This window comes from Podarcis pityusensis (assembly GCF_964106645.2).
Source record: "Podarcis pityusensis genome assembly, chromosome: 8".
Classification (NCBI taxonomy): Eukaryota; Metazoa; Chordata; class Lepidosauria; order Squamata; family Lacertidae; genus Podarcis; species Podarcis pityusensis.
The window spans coordinates 69,912,008-69,926,084 of record NC_138033.1 but is presented as its reverse complement, the minus strand read 5'-3'; the positions used below and the strand labels follow the sequence as shown (position 1 = coordinate 69,926,084).

General features: G+C 45.4%; 1 protein-coding gene across 4 annotated transcripts in view; it reads right to left on the bottom strand.

Moving 5' to 3' along the window:
* Positions 1-13,650, bottom strand: part of SKI (SKI proto-oncogene) — a 156,968-nt gene extending 143,318 nt beyond the window's left edge. For 2 of the 4 annotated variants that reach the window (XM_081016108.1, XM_081016111.1), the window contains exon 1: positions 11,441-13,648. In XM_081016108.1, the coding sequence (XP_080872234.1) occupies positions 11,441-12,391 (951 nt within the window). In that variant the 5' untranslated portion in view covers positions 12,392-13,648. Of the gene's footprint in view, positions 1-11,440 lie in introns of all 4 variants that reach the window. The other 2 variants (XM_081016109.1, XM_081016110.1) reach the window with 2 other exon arrangements.
* Between the last annotated feature and the right edge of the window lie 427 nt (positions 13,651-14,077).

Genomic DNA, 14,077 nt, shown 5'->3' with positions numbered 1-14,077 from the left:
CCATAAAGTATACTTACCTTGTTTAAATACGCAAAATTGAATCATCCAGATTTCAAATAGAGGCATAGGTGAAGTAATATATTTCAGTACCTATTTTACCCTACATGAGGTGCAGCTGAAGATTTTCAATCCACACAGGAACAATTACCAAAGCTTTGAGGCACACTGAACTAGCCAACAGCTTTAAAAATGCTTCTTAAGAATAACCTATATCACTGAGTGCCAAGTTTTATGTCTGAAAAAACTAACAGCCACCTATGTACCAGGTAAGAAGACTCTCTAGAGATGTTGCTGGACTACAACTCCATTCACCTCTGACAACTGACCATACTGGCTAGGGCTGATGGAAGTTGGAATCCTATCACATGTGGAAGGCTGCAGGTTCCCAATCACTGGTTTAGGTGCAAATATATTTAAGCATGCTCCCATGAGTTTACAATCCCATGGCAAATGGGCAGCTGACACCCATACCTTACAGAAGCAGTGTGTGCTTACAAATACTATACTCTGTAGGGCAAACATCATACGGGGGTTGGCCATCTCCTTTGTTCCTTGCTTGTGAGCTTCCCAAAAACAGCAAGCCAGCTACTCTGGAAACAGGATGCTGGGAAAGATGGGCATTTGGTCTGATCCAGCTGGACAGTCCTTATGTTAGCACAAGGATCATAAAGAGGAGAGCCTCATAACAATTAGCATAGTGTGGACATCTGATTTCTTTGCAGGATAAAAAAAAAATTGCCTGAGACATTGCCATCTTGTATAATCACACATTTAGAGAGCGGGGAGGGGGGAGAGACTTAAAACACAGCTCAATACTTTGTATACATCCAGGAGTTTGTTTCCACCCATCATCCTCTGAACAGATCCCTGTGCCATATCACAAACAGCTTTTGAAACTCCCCTGAATTTCAAAAGCAGGTTGCCATATGGCATGGGGGTGGAAGGGATACTGTTGAAAAGTTCAAAATTTTAGACACAGTTCTTTGGATCCTGGCCAACAACTTTAAAAGCCGACATAATCCAATATTGAAGAAAAAACTTGTTTCCATCCTTGTTTCTAATTTTTAGAAGAAGAAGAAGAAGAGGAGTTTGGATTTGATATCCCGCCTTATCACTACCCGAAGGAGTCTCAAAGCGACTAACATTCTCCTTTTCCTTCCTCCCCCACAACAAACACTCTGTGAGGTGAGTGGGGCTGAGAGACTTCAGAGAAGTGTGACTAGCCCAAGGTCACCCAGCAGTTGCATGTGGAGGAGCGGAGACGCGAACCTGGTTCCCCAGATTACGAGACTACCGCTCTTAACCACTACACCACACTGGCTCTCACTAGAAGAATGCTCCTAGGCAAATGTTGGGCAAAAGTCAGCAAACAAGAGCTCCCTGAAGTGGCTGAACCTTATTTCAAAGTCAGGGATTCTTTATGTCAAGATTATGTCAACACTTTTCTGAAACTAGCTGTTCTGTGTGCTTTTGTGCATTCAGCCACCAAAATTCAGCTAGAGAAAAGATGATACTGGACCAATGCTAGTCTTACTCAGAGTAGATCCACTGAAATTAATGGGTATTATTAACTTAGTGTCATTAATTTCAATGGGTGAATAATAGCTAGGTACAACCCATTGCGCCTTATATTTTAAAAAAACCTATTCTGGTAAAAGAGGATATTAAACAGGAATGAATGTTCAAATGTTAGGTATCAATGCAAATATAAAGTAAAAATTCCTCCCTATTCTTTCAGATGTCCAGTTAAAGATTTAAAATAATAAACTGCTTGCAAAGCAAGCTCTACAAAATTTAGCAAAGCTGCTTAAAATATATTTTATTTTAAAGCTTGAATAATTTAACAATGGGGGAAATCCACCTTAAACTTACGCAAGCCTTTTGGAGAGTGAGGATGAGGTTACAGTTTGTGCAACCATTTCAGTGAAGAGAGAGGAAGGAAAGAGTCCAGAGATCAAAATCAGGAGGCTGGTCTGACACCTCCCTGGGCAGAGCACAGCATTAATAAACCACACAGAAAAATTAATGGGGTATGCTTGAGTTGAAAGACAACAGGCACTTCTGGGGCTCAGATGGGGCTCGCTTCAAGAGCAGCTAACCTGTCATTGAATCTGGAAGGATTGCTCTCCTGAACCCATCAGCATATACTGGAGCCTCTGTTATACTTAACCCAGACTTCCTAACACTTGATATCCTGTCTGCTATTTCAATGCCCTTACTCAACTGTTTCAGACAGACATTACACAAACTGGCTGGTGGAAAAGGGGTTGGGAAACCAAGCAGCAATCTGAGTCTATGACCTTATTCTTTTAACATGATACCACTAACTTAAGCAGAGGTTGGGGGGAGGTGGAGGTATGGAAAGGCACAAAGATTACTCTTTTCACTACTCAGGCCTGATCTTGCCTAGTCAGGCAATGCCACTGGAATCCACATCAAGATACCACCCATTTCTTGCATTAGTAGCAAGAAACTGCCCTTACTATTATGTGCTGGTGCTTGAATCTTATTAGTCACAAAAATACATATTAACCACTGAGGGTTTTGCTAGAGACGTTTGGAAAATAATCCGCCACTCTGAACATTTCTTCTGTAAAGAAAATGGGTCATGGATGTGGGGTGGGGAATTCACTGGGCACTGTTGTAGTTTCGTTGTGTTGTGCTGTGTTCTAATATGAACAAAAATGTTTCATTAAATGCTCAGCTGCTACCCAATTAAATAAATTTTAATTGAATGTACACGTTTTAGCTGATTAATCTATTGATTGAACCTGCATATGGTGAAAAAACACTAGGTTGTATCGCATCCATTCACAGAAGGAAATTGCACTGACAGAAGGAGGCCTTCCATTCATTGGACACATGATTGAATGCAAATACCATTCTTCCTTTCTTTTTACAGAAGACACACACACCTCAGTGCAAGCATCATCTTAGAAGAGGAATTCCCATCTTTCATTTAGAAAAAGTTATAGTCCGCTTAATCACAAAACTCTAAGAGGTGTGCATAACAAAATTATCAATAGAACACAGCTAACATCCACAGAACTTTTAAAAATACACAAAGCATTAATAAAACACAGATAAAAAACACTAACACAAACATAAGTAAGTAAATTATGTGTCTAGATTTGCTTGCTGAAACGGGGGGACCGGGGACCACAAAGTTTTCAGCAGGCATTCTAAACAATACAGTGAGGGTGCCTGCCACTCTCCTGGGAAGCTGCCTTATATTAAATCAGTCCCATGGTTCCATCTAGCGCAATACAGTAGGTCTAGGTCCAAAACTTCTGCAGAGGTTACGTTCTGGGGACCCGCACACAAAGGCAAAATTGTGCAAAGTCAGGAAGACCCCTGGAACTGCTCCCTCCATGCAATCATTCCTGCCTGTTCAACATCGGCATGCTGAGGGAGCAAGATCTCATGAGCCTCTCATGGCCTTCCAGAGCCCTCATGTGACCTTTGTATAGGCCAATAAGCAAGGTGGAGGGCTTAAAATGCTCCTTCCATGCCAAGTTTCCCTGCAGTTTTAAAGCCCTCTCCCTTGCTTTCTGGGCTCTAGGAAGGTCATATGAGGGCTCTGGAAGCTCTTGTGAGATCTCACACAGCTCCTTTCCCCCAGTCTCTCATCCTCTTTCTGTTTGTTTTTTGCCAAAGCATGCAAGGTTGCAATTGCATAAGTAAGTTGCACAGAAGTTTGGGGCATACAACGACTGGCAGCAGCTCTCTAGGGTTTCAGGCTTGCACTACATGGAAATTCCAGCATTTGAGCCTGGGATCTTTTGCAAGAAAAGCATGTGCGCTACAGTCCTTCCACTAACAGCCTAGATATTGACCTTATAATACTTTTTATTTGTAGAATGTACATCCTATCTTCCCAGTCAAAGCAGTTTATAAACTATACTTAGAGTAAATGCCCCTCTTATAAATACACTGGATTCTTTATCCTTCCCTGTACTCTTAAATATTTGTCATGAAACCTAGAGCGAGGGGGGACGGGACACAGCATGCCTCCAGTAAGCAAAGAAAAGTTGCCCTTCATGGTTTCCCCCACCCCACTTCATGTAAAAACAGTCTCCTCCACCCCCATCCCAAATCAGCAGTGTATTAATGTTGGTCCTATTATTTTCCAGGCTCCTTGCAAACTGAAGACCATTGTGTGAAAAGTTGCCTGAGGCAGCAGAATGGAATGCAAAGCTTACCTGTACAAAGATGGAAATGTTTTCTCCTCAGGTTTGAAAATATATATATTAAAATGCCTTCCTTTCCCCCCATGAGAAAAATGTGGAGAAAGGGACATAAGCAATTAAATTTTACATTGCAAGGTCCCCCCATACATTAAAAAAAAAAATTACAGCCAAGCATACGTATTAAGAAACTGCTTTTACTAATTGACAGGCAAATTGATTTATGTTCTAAGTCTACTCTGCTAAAATAAATTAACGTTATTAATTGGCGGCAGGAGTGGAGAAGATTCATGAACCATACCAGATTGGAACCATGACCAACACATGCTTCCTAACTTTGTGGGTGACCAAAGGCTTCACCACAGAACTGAAGAGGATTTTTTTTAAGCAACAGGCTGGCTTATATTGCATGCTGCCCAGTCACTCCTCCTTCCTATCTCCTCCAGCCAATACATGCCAACAAGCCACCAGCCAGATGCCTGCAGGCATACATAGAGCATGCACTCCAGGGCCAACCAAGGCCCCAAATTGAGTCCACTTTCACACTACATGCTCAGCCAAACTATAGCTTGGCACATACACACAATGGCTCCTAAGGAGATCTCAGGTGCTTTGCTCCTCCCCAGGGTTTTTTGGGGTCATCGCAGGATGGCAGTATAAAGCCAAGAATTGACTTAGTGTGTCACCTGAGTTCACATTCAATGGTTACAGGTCATGGTTAAGGAGGAGGGACCCTAAACACAATCCTGGGTTTGGAGACAACACACGAAGTCAAACTCTAGCACAGCTGCTGTCCCACAATGGCCTAAAAAGCCTAGGGAGGAGCATGATCCTTCACATTCACACCTGCACAATTAGACATCTACACAAAGGCCTGGTTTGCAGAAGACAAAGAAAATTGGAGGGGGGCACATGCTGTGTGGAGGTGTGTAACCATCTCTTCTTTAAGGCATGCAGCAGTTCCAAGGTTGCAGTGGTGGAGAGTCATTTTCCCTGGAGGGCACAAGGAGTTCTTTTTGCTGCTGCCGCCACCACAAATTCCCAGCTGGCTGGATTGCAACCACTACAAAATGCAAAAAGCCTCAATGGTCTCACAAGATCACTCCAAAAGCTGCATTACCTCAGCATGAATAGGTTTCCGCTCTTTGATCTCTTGCTGCTACACCTTTCACTGGCTTGGGAGGGATTGTTATTATTATTATGAAACAGAAGCAGGAACTTTCGCTGTGCTTGTTTGCATATGACAATCCAGAACATTCATCCTACCTCAGGGAACACCAGGCCTGAGGGAATGCTGCTGCATAAAAAGGTGTGTATCTGCTTATTTCCTCTTTTCTTCCCTTAATCTGACAGCTACTTCAGACACAGTTTTTTTTCACAAAAGTGTTCAGGATGAAAGCCATAACTGGCAAGAGTTTTCCAATGACTGTACACAGGAAAATAATCGGGTGTGTGACTTCCAGGCATTACATTTTACCTGTTTCCCCTCCTCTCCAACATCCATGTAGGAAAAATACAATGCATGAAAGGAACAACCTTGATTTTATATAGTTTTACTGAACATGCGCATTGTGCAAAATGTGAACACAGAAAGCTGCCTCACACACAGTGTAGCTCAGGATTGTCTGCACTGACTGGCAGTGACTCAGTCTAGGTTTTCAGACAGGGAATTTCTCCCAGCCCTACCAGAGATTGAACCTGGGACCTTTGGCTTGCAAAGCAGATGCTCTCCCCTTGAGCTATGGCCATTCCTGCATGGCCAGTGGTAAGGGATGATGGGATGCTACAGCCACACAATATCTAGAGGGCACATTAAAGACTGCAATTCCATAGCACAAACAGAGGTTTCCAGGGATTGAACCTAGGACCTTTTGCACGCAAAACGTGTGTTATACTTCTGAGCCATGGCTCCTCAAACTGAATGTCAAATTATTTGTAGTGTTCCAAATGGCAACCCAGATCAAATGACAGGATCCCAGGACTACATGGCCTACGAACCAACAAGGCCCCTTCTAAGCAGCATGTTTCATCACCACAGTGACATAGCATACAGGAGAGCAGACATGTATCAAACAGACTGTGATTGGAACAACATGGGCAGGAGGGGGAAAAGACTGGTGAAACTCATTCTTGAACAAAATCATTTTCACATATACAGTTGACAAGGATGTAGGAACCAGTCAGAAGATGAGGAAAGACTAGAGACTTGGGGGGTGGGACAGGGAGGAGGGAAAGCTCAACAATGAATGTGTTGGAGGGGGCGGGGGAGAAGGTAAAAGAACAAAGTCCAAAAGGTGATGTGGCTTAGGGGATTTGAAGAACTCCACAAAGGAATGATTAAGCCCTAGGAATGCAAACAAATAACATGCTAGGAGAAACCAAACTCAAGGTGGGAGGTACCAAAAGAAGCTGAAACACACACACCCTTTCCCCCTCCTAGGGTTGCTGCATGGGTGGAATAGTCCCAAGTGTTACTGAACACAGAATTATGCCAATATGTGAGCACAAGAATTGTCTTGCAGCAGACAATTGCACCAAACTCCAATATTTTCTTAGGCAGGCAAATGCATCTGGGAGGCTTGCAAAGGAAAGAGTCATCCTGTGTTATTGAAGAAAGGCCATAGCTCAATGGTATGTAGAAGAGTCCAAGTTCAATCCCCAGCATCTCCATGTGGGGCTGAGAAAGACTTCTTGCCTAAACCCTGAAGAGCCACTGCCAGTCAGTGTAGACAATACTGAGCTAGATGGGTTGTCTGATGCAGTACAAACCAGCTTCCTATGTTCTCAGTATCTGAGGAGTCAGAGGTGTGTTTACTCTGCTTATGGAGGGAGAATATCACTGGGCTTCAAATTACTGGCCCAACATCAACTTTTGCATATGCAGGCAGAATCCAGCAGCAGGAGAAAAATGCATCTCACAGACCCACCACAGAAAGCTTTCAGCAACTCAACAAAGAGACATCAGGGACATTAGGCTCAGTGGAGTATTCACAAGGTGTCGGTCCATGGCATTTACAGGCACAGCTGACAAAAGATCCCATCTGAACCCCTGGAGAGCCAGTGTCAACCAGTCCTGAGCTAAACGCACCAGTGGTCTGACTCAGTATAAGAGCAGTGATGGCTAGTATCTACTGTGATTGATAGGAATGAATCCAGAGAGCCCAGACAGTAGGTAGGCTCAGGGCTAGTGACAGGAAGGGTTAACTAATTCTGATTTTGTCCCTATCCTCTTCCCTGCTGAATTCTGCAGGGGTGATACTGAGGAGGAGGAAGCTGGCACCCACTGAACTTGCTTTTGATTATAAGGAGGAGGCTGACTGATGACAGAATATGGTTGGTGAGGCAGCTGCACCTTCCGCTGGGTATAAGGCAGATGTGTTTTTTATCTCACAGTCCACTTTGGGGAACTATTCTCCAAAGCTTACTGCAGGAGAGCCACATAAAGTCATCTTACTTACTACCAACTAACTCCCACAAACCCAGGGGGCGGGGTAGGATCACCCCTACCTCTTTGTATTCAAACAATCCACATTGTCCCCATCCAACAGCTGGGACACACTCCCAAGAAGGATCATCATCATTATTATGCAGGGCACACAAGGCAAAAACCCACAGAGGCCCACGATTTGCAGACAGCTGTGAGCAAAAGACACACACACAGAGAGAGAGCTTAAGGATGAGATGCAGACAGAACTTAAAACATAGTAAATGCAAACAGCCAAACACAAGATTGGTTAGGTTTCCACCACCATTTCCTCCCTAGGCAACCTCAATTTTATTTCAATGTTATTTGCCTCTGGCCACAGTCTACCAATCCTGCAGCTCTGTGTGTGTTTGTATGTGGTTATTGTTTTGCTCCCAGCATGGCTATCTGCTACAGCACAAAACATACAATATCCCTTTGGCTATGTCTGATGGAAAAATGAATGGGAGAGAAGCAGCTTTTTGTTGGGATGCCAGGCAGGTGACCTACCTGCTAGCAAAGTCTTCTCAAGACCAAAAACACAAGTTCTTCTAGCCATAGTTAAAAGTCTTGAAACAACTCACCATGGGAAGGGAGGTGAAATAATATTTCAACTCCATCCCATTCTTGGGGCACAGGCAGAGATATATGCATATCCTGGCTTTCTTCCCACCACAGCTGCCTCACAACTGAGGAAAAGCAAAGGCTGCCTATTTCAGTCTGATGGGAAACAGTATTTCAAGCAATGTATTATGGTTAGCACTGAGACCAAGGTTTTAATTTGGTCTCAAGCTTCACACCAATCCTGGACTAATTTGCTGGATGCCTTAAAAAAAAGTAGTGGGCCAGATACACACGATACACATACACACACACACACACACACACCCCTGAAGTTACTGAGAATTTCTATGCTAGTTTCTGATTTCTTTCATAAATCAATTCATTATTCTCTTTCAAATATCCAAAAGTCATTCAGAAACACAATCGAAATGGTAACTGAAAACCATAAAAATGGAAGTCCATTACAATGAGGGGGGGCTAAATATGTACAAACAGCTATGACTAATATGACACTATAAATAAAGTTGTGCAAGAACACTCAAGAGTTTGGGCACAGAAATATTATTTCTTTCTGCTGCCCATAATGGAAAGATATGTCGGCTGTCCCACAAGCCTTCAAAAAGATGCATATTTTTTAAAAATGTGCCCCTGCATTCTCAGTGCACCTCCACTTTCCATTCATATGCCCCAAACTGCCACTTTTAGCATATGATTAGCTGAAGACAGACAAGCCATTAGCAGCACATGATAAATAATGTGGGTCTTTAGACCTACAATAGCTCTTATGCTGAATCTGTGGAGGAGGAGGGGAACTAAGGAGAAATCAAGAACTACTTCCTTCACTTTGAAAGGGGAAATAGCCAAGTAAACAGGAATGGAAAGATATCCCAAAGCCTTGTGGGTTTCTGTTGTTGTTGTTTGTATGCGCATTCACCCTGTTTCCCAAAAGGAGAAGCTGCACATGCCTTTATCTCCAGATGTGTGTGGGTGCTTGCACATTCTCTCCAAAATAGGTGTGTGGGAGTTTAAAGGGGAGAGGGAAGGAAGAAGTCTGAACTGAACATTCCCTTAATAAGTATTAAATGAGTCTCCTTTGATACCCTATAATTTCCCATGACTATCAAAAAAGTCTGTGCAGTTAAGGAGTTAACTAGACCTTTCTCCTTTGCTGCACCTTGCATTCTTTTGAACAGTCAGATGTCTTGTCTGACCCTAGGCATTTTTTTCAAGCTACCCCATAGCATAAGTACCCCCACTGACCAGGATTGATGCCAACACAAGGTCTCCCCTCCCAACTTTCTCACCCAGTCACCAACTTTGAGAAGTCTGGAAACTGAATACTGCTGCAGATTAAAGAGTACCTAGCTGTCTGGCTGGGCACACTCCGCAATTGCCTGTCATACTTTAAAGCTTGCTGCAGCAGTTGTCCCAGGACACATCCATTTCCTTCGTGTAAATATAACCCATACACAAACTAGCATCAGGAGAGAAAAGGGGTGGAGGGGGGACTAGATCAACACTGTACAGAGCACCAAAAATACACTATGTAGTCTGCACACATATATCAACAGCATCTGCAAGTACCCTGGATTGGAACATCCTGGGATCAGTGGTGGCTGGTGCCCATTGTGACTGGAAGGGAGGAAGGCATGGAGCCCAAACAGTAGATGCGGTCAGAGCCAACGACAGGGAGAGCCAACTAATTTTAGTTTTGTCCCCATCATCTTGGCTGCTGAGTTCTGCAAGGGTAACAATGACTGGAGGAGGAATCTGACAGGCAGTGCCACCCCCTGGACTAGTTGTAAATTAGAAAGCAAGCAGGTGGGGGCTGGCTGAGGACAGACTGAGGTTGGTGGGGAGGTGCCTCATTTGCCCTAATGGACCAGCCTCCACTGTCTGGAATCTTATCTGGTTGTGTGTTTGTTTATCCTGCCAATGCAATACATTTAGAAGCTTTTCAGCTCTCGTTTCCCTCGCTACATTTGTCAAGTTTTGAGATTAATCCTAAGGATAGAAGCCAGTGATTTCTGCCTGTAGATAATCAATTCATTCATTCATTCAATTCATCTTTCCTTGCCCTATTTGTAGCACCACATATACCTATTTGAGTTTGTTAAGATGCAAAACCCAAGGGCAGAATATGGTAGGCCACCTTTTGTCCTGTTTAAACAGGTGCATAAAATGTACAGTATTTAAGTTTGCAACAAGAAAAGTGAACAGAATAATGGTAAATGTGTGGATTCCCCCCCCCCCCAAAAAAGACAGATTGGTTACAAGGATTTTTAAACAAATCCAATTTTGCTGCTGCAGTTAAAGTCCAGTAGAGAGCCCTGCTAGTCTACAGAAGTAAATATATCCCAAAATAAGAAAGACCAAAGGATATATTTCAAAAGAAAAAGCCAGCTCCCTTGAGACTGTTTGAAAAGATAAAAGGACAAAACAGCCCAATGTGATTCACCTTAAGAACCTATCAGCACAATCCTATTTCTATTTCTAAATAAGTCTGACAGAGTTCTTTATTCTCTAGAAGTACAATCCTAAGATCCTTTTCTGATTACTAAGTCCCACTGGATTCAATAGGACTCACTTCTGAGTCTGCACACCTAGGGCCATGCTTCACCAAAGTTTGCATGCATGGTATAAGCATCCTTGAGGTGAATGCAGCAGGTTTTTCCAGCTGCTCTCTCACACACATCACTCCTTTCAGAAAGAGTTATGTGGGACTCTTACAGCTAGATGCACATTTACCTAGGAAGTAGCCCAGTCAAACACAATGAGGCTTATTTCCCAGTGAGCATGCAGTGCCTTCTCGCTACATAGCTCCCAATCCCTGAGAGAACAAGGTCTATTTAAAACAGTTATCGCCTGAACCACAGACTGGTGGGAGTCCAATAAGAGATTATATATGATCCCTTCCAGGATCCTACTACATGGTTCAGGCAAAGTGGCTATCTGTGGGACTGTGTAAAATATGCAGCCAATTCTATCTGCATTTTTATTCAGAAGTAGGTCTCACTGGATACGCATAATAGATGCTAGAGGTGCACCAAGTATCTAGCTGCAGAGTTTGTACAGTTGCAACCCTTACTCTTGCCACCGAAGTTCACACACCTTTTTTCTTTCTTTTTAAGCAATCTCGGCAGAGTTTTTAAGAGCCCAATCCTTTAGCGACCCCATCCCCAAATTTAAGCGCCGATCCCTCAAAACCAAATCCAAGAGGACTCACCCTGGGTGCTTTCCTCTTGTATCGGTTGCTGTAGTCGAACTTCTCCTTCATCTCATCCAAGCACTGGCCCAGTCTGGCTTTCTCTTCTTTGCCGGAGTAATCCTGGCTGAGGAGGATGTAGGCTCGCCAGTTGGCCGAGTCGAAGCCCCAGTGGCAAGTCCGGTTCTCCAGGGACTTGTGCGAGTGGATGACAAACTTGTGCGGCGGGTACATGAGCCGGCAATCGAGGCACTGGATGCACGCCGCGCCAGGGCTGCTATACAGCTCCGGCACCAGGAGCCCCTTGCATTTCCCGAAACATTCGTGGTATACCTTGAAGCTCCGCTCGGTCAGCTCCAGCTCGAGCGCGGCCCCGTGGTGGCTCCCGGAGAACTCCTTCTTGCAGCGCCCCGGCGGGTAGGCGCCTCCGTAGAGCAAGGCATTGCAAAGCCTCTCGGCGTCCGTCTTAGTGATGAGCCCGCAGGAGGGCGCCGAGAAGGGCAGGATGCCCATGACTTTGAGGATCTCCAGCTGGTCCGCCGTGCAGCGGGAGCAGTAGATGTGGAGCTCGTCGCACACTGCGTTGATCTGCTGCAGCGAGAAGTCGCGCAGGACGGAGTTCAGGATCTGCGGCAGGCAGAGGCGCTTCTCGCCGCCCACCACGAAGCACGAGATGGTCTCGCCCTCCAGGACGGTCTCGCAGCGTTCGGTCGAGCGGTCTGAGGGCATGAAGAAGGGCCCCGGCATCACCGGCGGCGGCTGGATCGGCGGCAAGTGGAGCACAGGCTCCGCCGAGGAGGACGTCGAGGACGAGGACTCCTTGCCGTTCTCCCGCTTGTACAGCAGCTCCTGCGCCCAGCGCGCAGAGAAGGCGGCTGGACCACCCAGCGAGTTCATGGAGCTCAGATGAAACTGTTCCAAGGTCTTCTGCAGGCCGGGATGAGGCTGGAAGCTGCTCCTTACAGTCTCCATTTTAGGTTATTTTGTGGTGGTCTCCCGCCTTTTTATTCCTTTTTTTAAAAAAAACAACAATAAGAAAATAATAACTCCTCCTTTCTAGGTTTTTCACCAAAGGCAATGCAAAAAACTAAACCGAACCTCGCTTAAAATCTTTTCCAGGCTTCTGTTTTTCTTTTCCTTTAAAGGCGAGAAACGCCGCTCTTCTTAAATTTGTTGTTGTCCATTGAAGACGGCGAAGGAGAGAGGGAAGCCACTCAAGAATCTCATATTATTCGCCCCCCCAAAAAAGAAAAACACGTTTCCTCCCGGTGGGTTACTTTTGGTCCGCTTTTCCAAACACCCCCTCGATAAGTTTGGGGTTCTTAGTTGTTGTTCTAAATGCACTGGAGCAAAAGATGAGCCAATCCAGGGGAAAAATATTTATATCTTCGGGGAGGGGGAGAGGAAAAAGTTATAAAAAGAAAAAGCGCACTGCCTTCTCAAAGAGTAGCTTGCCCTCCCACCTCCATTCAAGCCAGCAGTCTTCAGTTCACACAAACACACACGAGGCTCACACAAAACCGACCGATCAACCTCCCTCCCTCCCCCCCTCAAAAAAATTGCTAATAAATCTGTAGCAACAACGTGGAAAGGGGGCTGAAGAGAGTCAATAGCACCAGAGGGTCTTGAAAGATGTCCAAATAGCAGCGGCGTCGGCGTCTGGCGTCGGGGAAGTCAGCTCCTTTCTGTCCATGTCCACCAAAAAAATGTTTTTTAAAAGGAAAATAATAATGTGCGTGTGTGTGTATTTTTATATGGAAGGTCGATCTCCGGAAGCGGGATGATGTAGTGTGAGGCAAAGCAAAAAAAATAAAAAAATAAAATTAAACCCCCCCTTCCAAAATTCCGAGGCGGCTGCTACTGTAGCGAGGCGTCTCCTTCCTTCTTCGCCCCCTCTTGTTCTCTCTGCTACTCGTGGTCCCTTGAAACTGCGGGTGGGGGTGGGAAGAGAAGATTTCCTTTCTTTTAAAGAGTTGCTTCGTTCTTTCTTTTTCTCTCTGGCTGGCTTTGCTTTCCGCCTCTTCTCCTTTTCAATGTGGGAGCCGCGGCAGCTCACATCCTCCCAACTCCACGCTCCAGCCCAGACTGAGGGTGTTTCAGAGCTGAGCTAATGCAGGCAGGCAGGCAGGCAAGGCTGGCTGGCTGGCTGTGCACTCCTCCCCCTCCGCGCCCCCCCCCCACCTCACTGTTTGTTGGTGTCTGCCTCAGCTCTTGAATCCCAGCCAAGAATGTGACCAACTCCCCAGGCTGAGCTCTTCCAGGAACAGGCGCCGCCTCCCTCCGGCTCTGTTCTCATCCTCCTCCACCTCCTCCTCCTCCTCCGAGCCGCTCTGCAAAAAGGCAAGCGAGACATAACACGCCTGCGCGCGCGCACACACACACACCGGGAAACAGAAGAAGGCGCGGGCGGGGGGCAGGCAGCCCAGAGCTGCGATGGGGAGGGTAAAGTGTTGGGTTCATAGACCTCGAGGCTGCGAGAAAGAGACGTGCGGTAGGGCGGCTCTGTGAATGAATTTGCGCTTGCTTCTGCTCTCCCTAGTTGTTGTTTTTGTGGGGGTGAAAGGGTTGTAGGGTGGGGGTGGGGGCTGGAGCCGGTGGACAAAGTTTCATACAAGAGAATGAGAAAGCACTTAACAGAAGAAGCCCCAGGCTATGGGT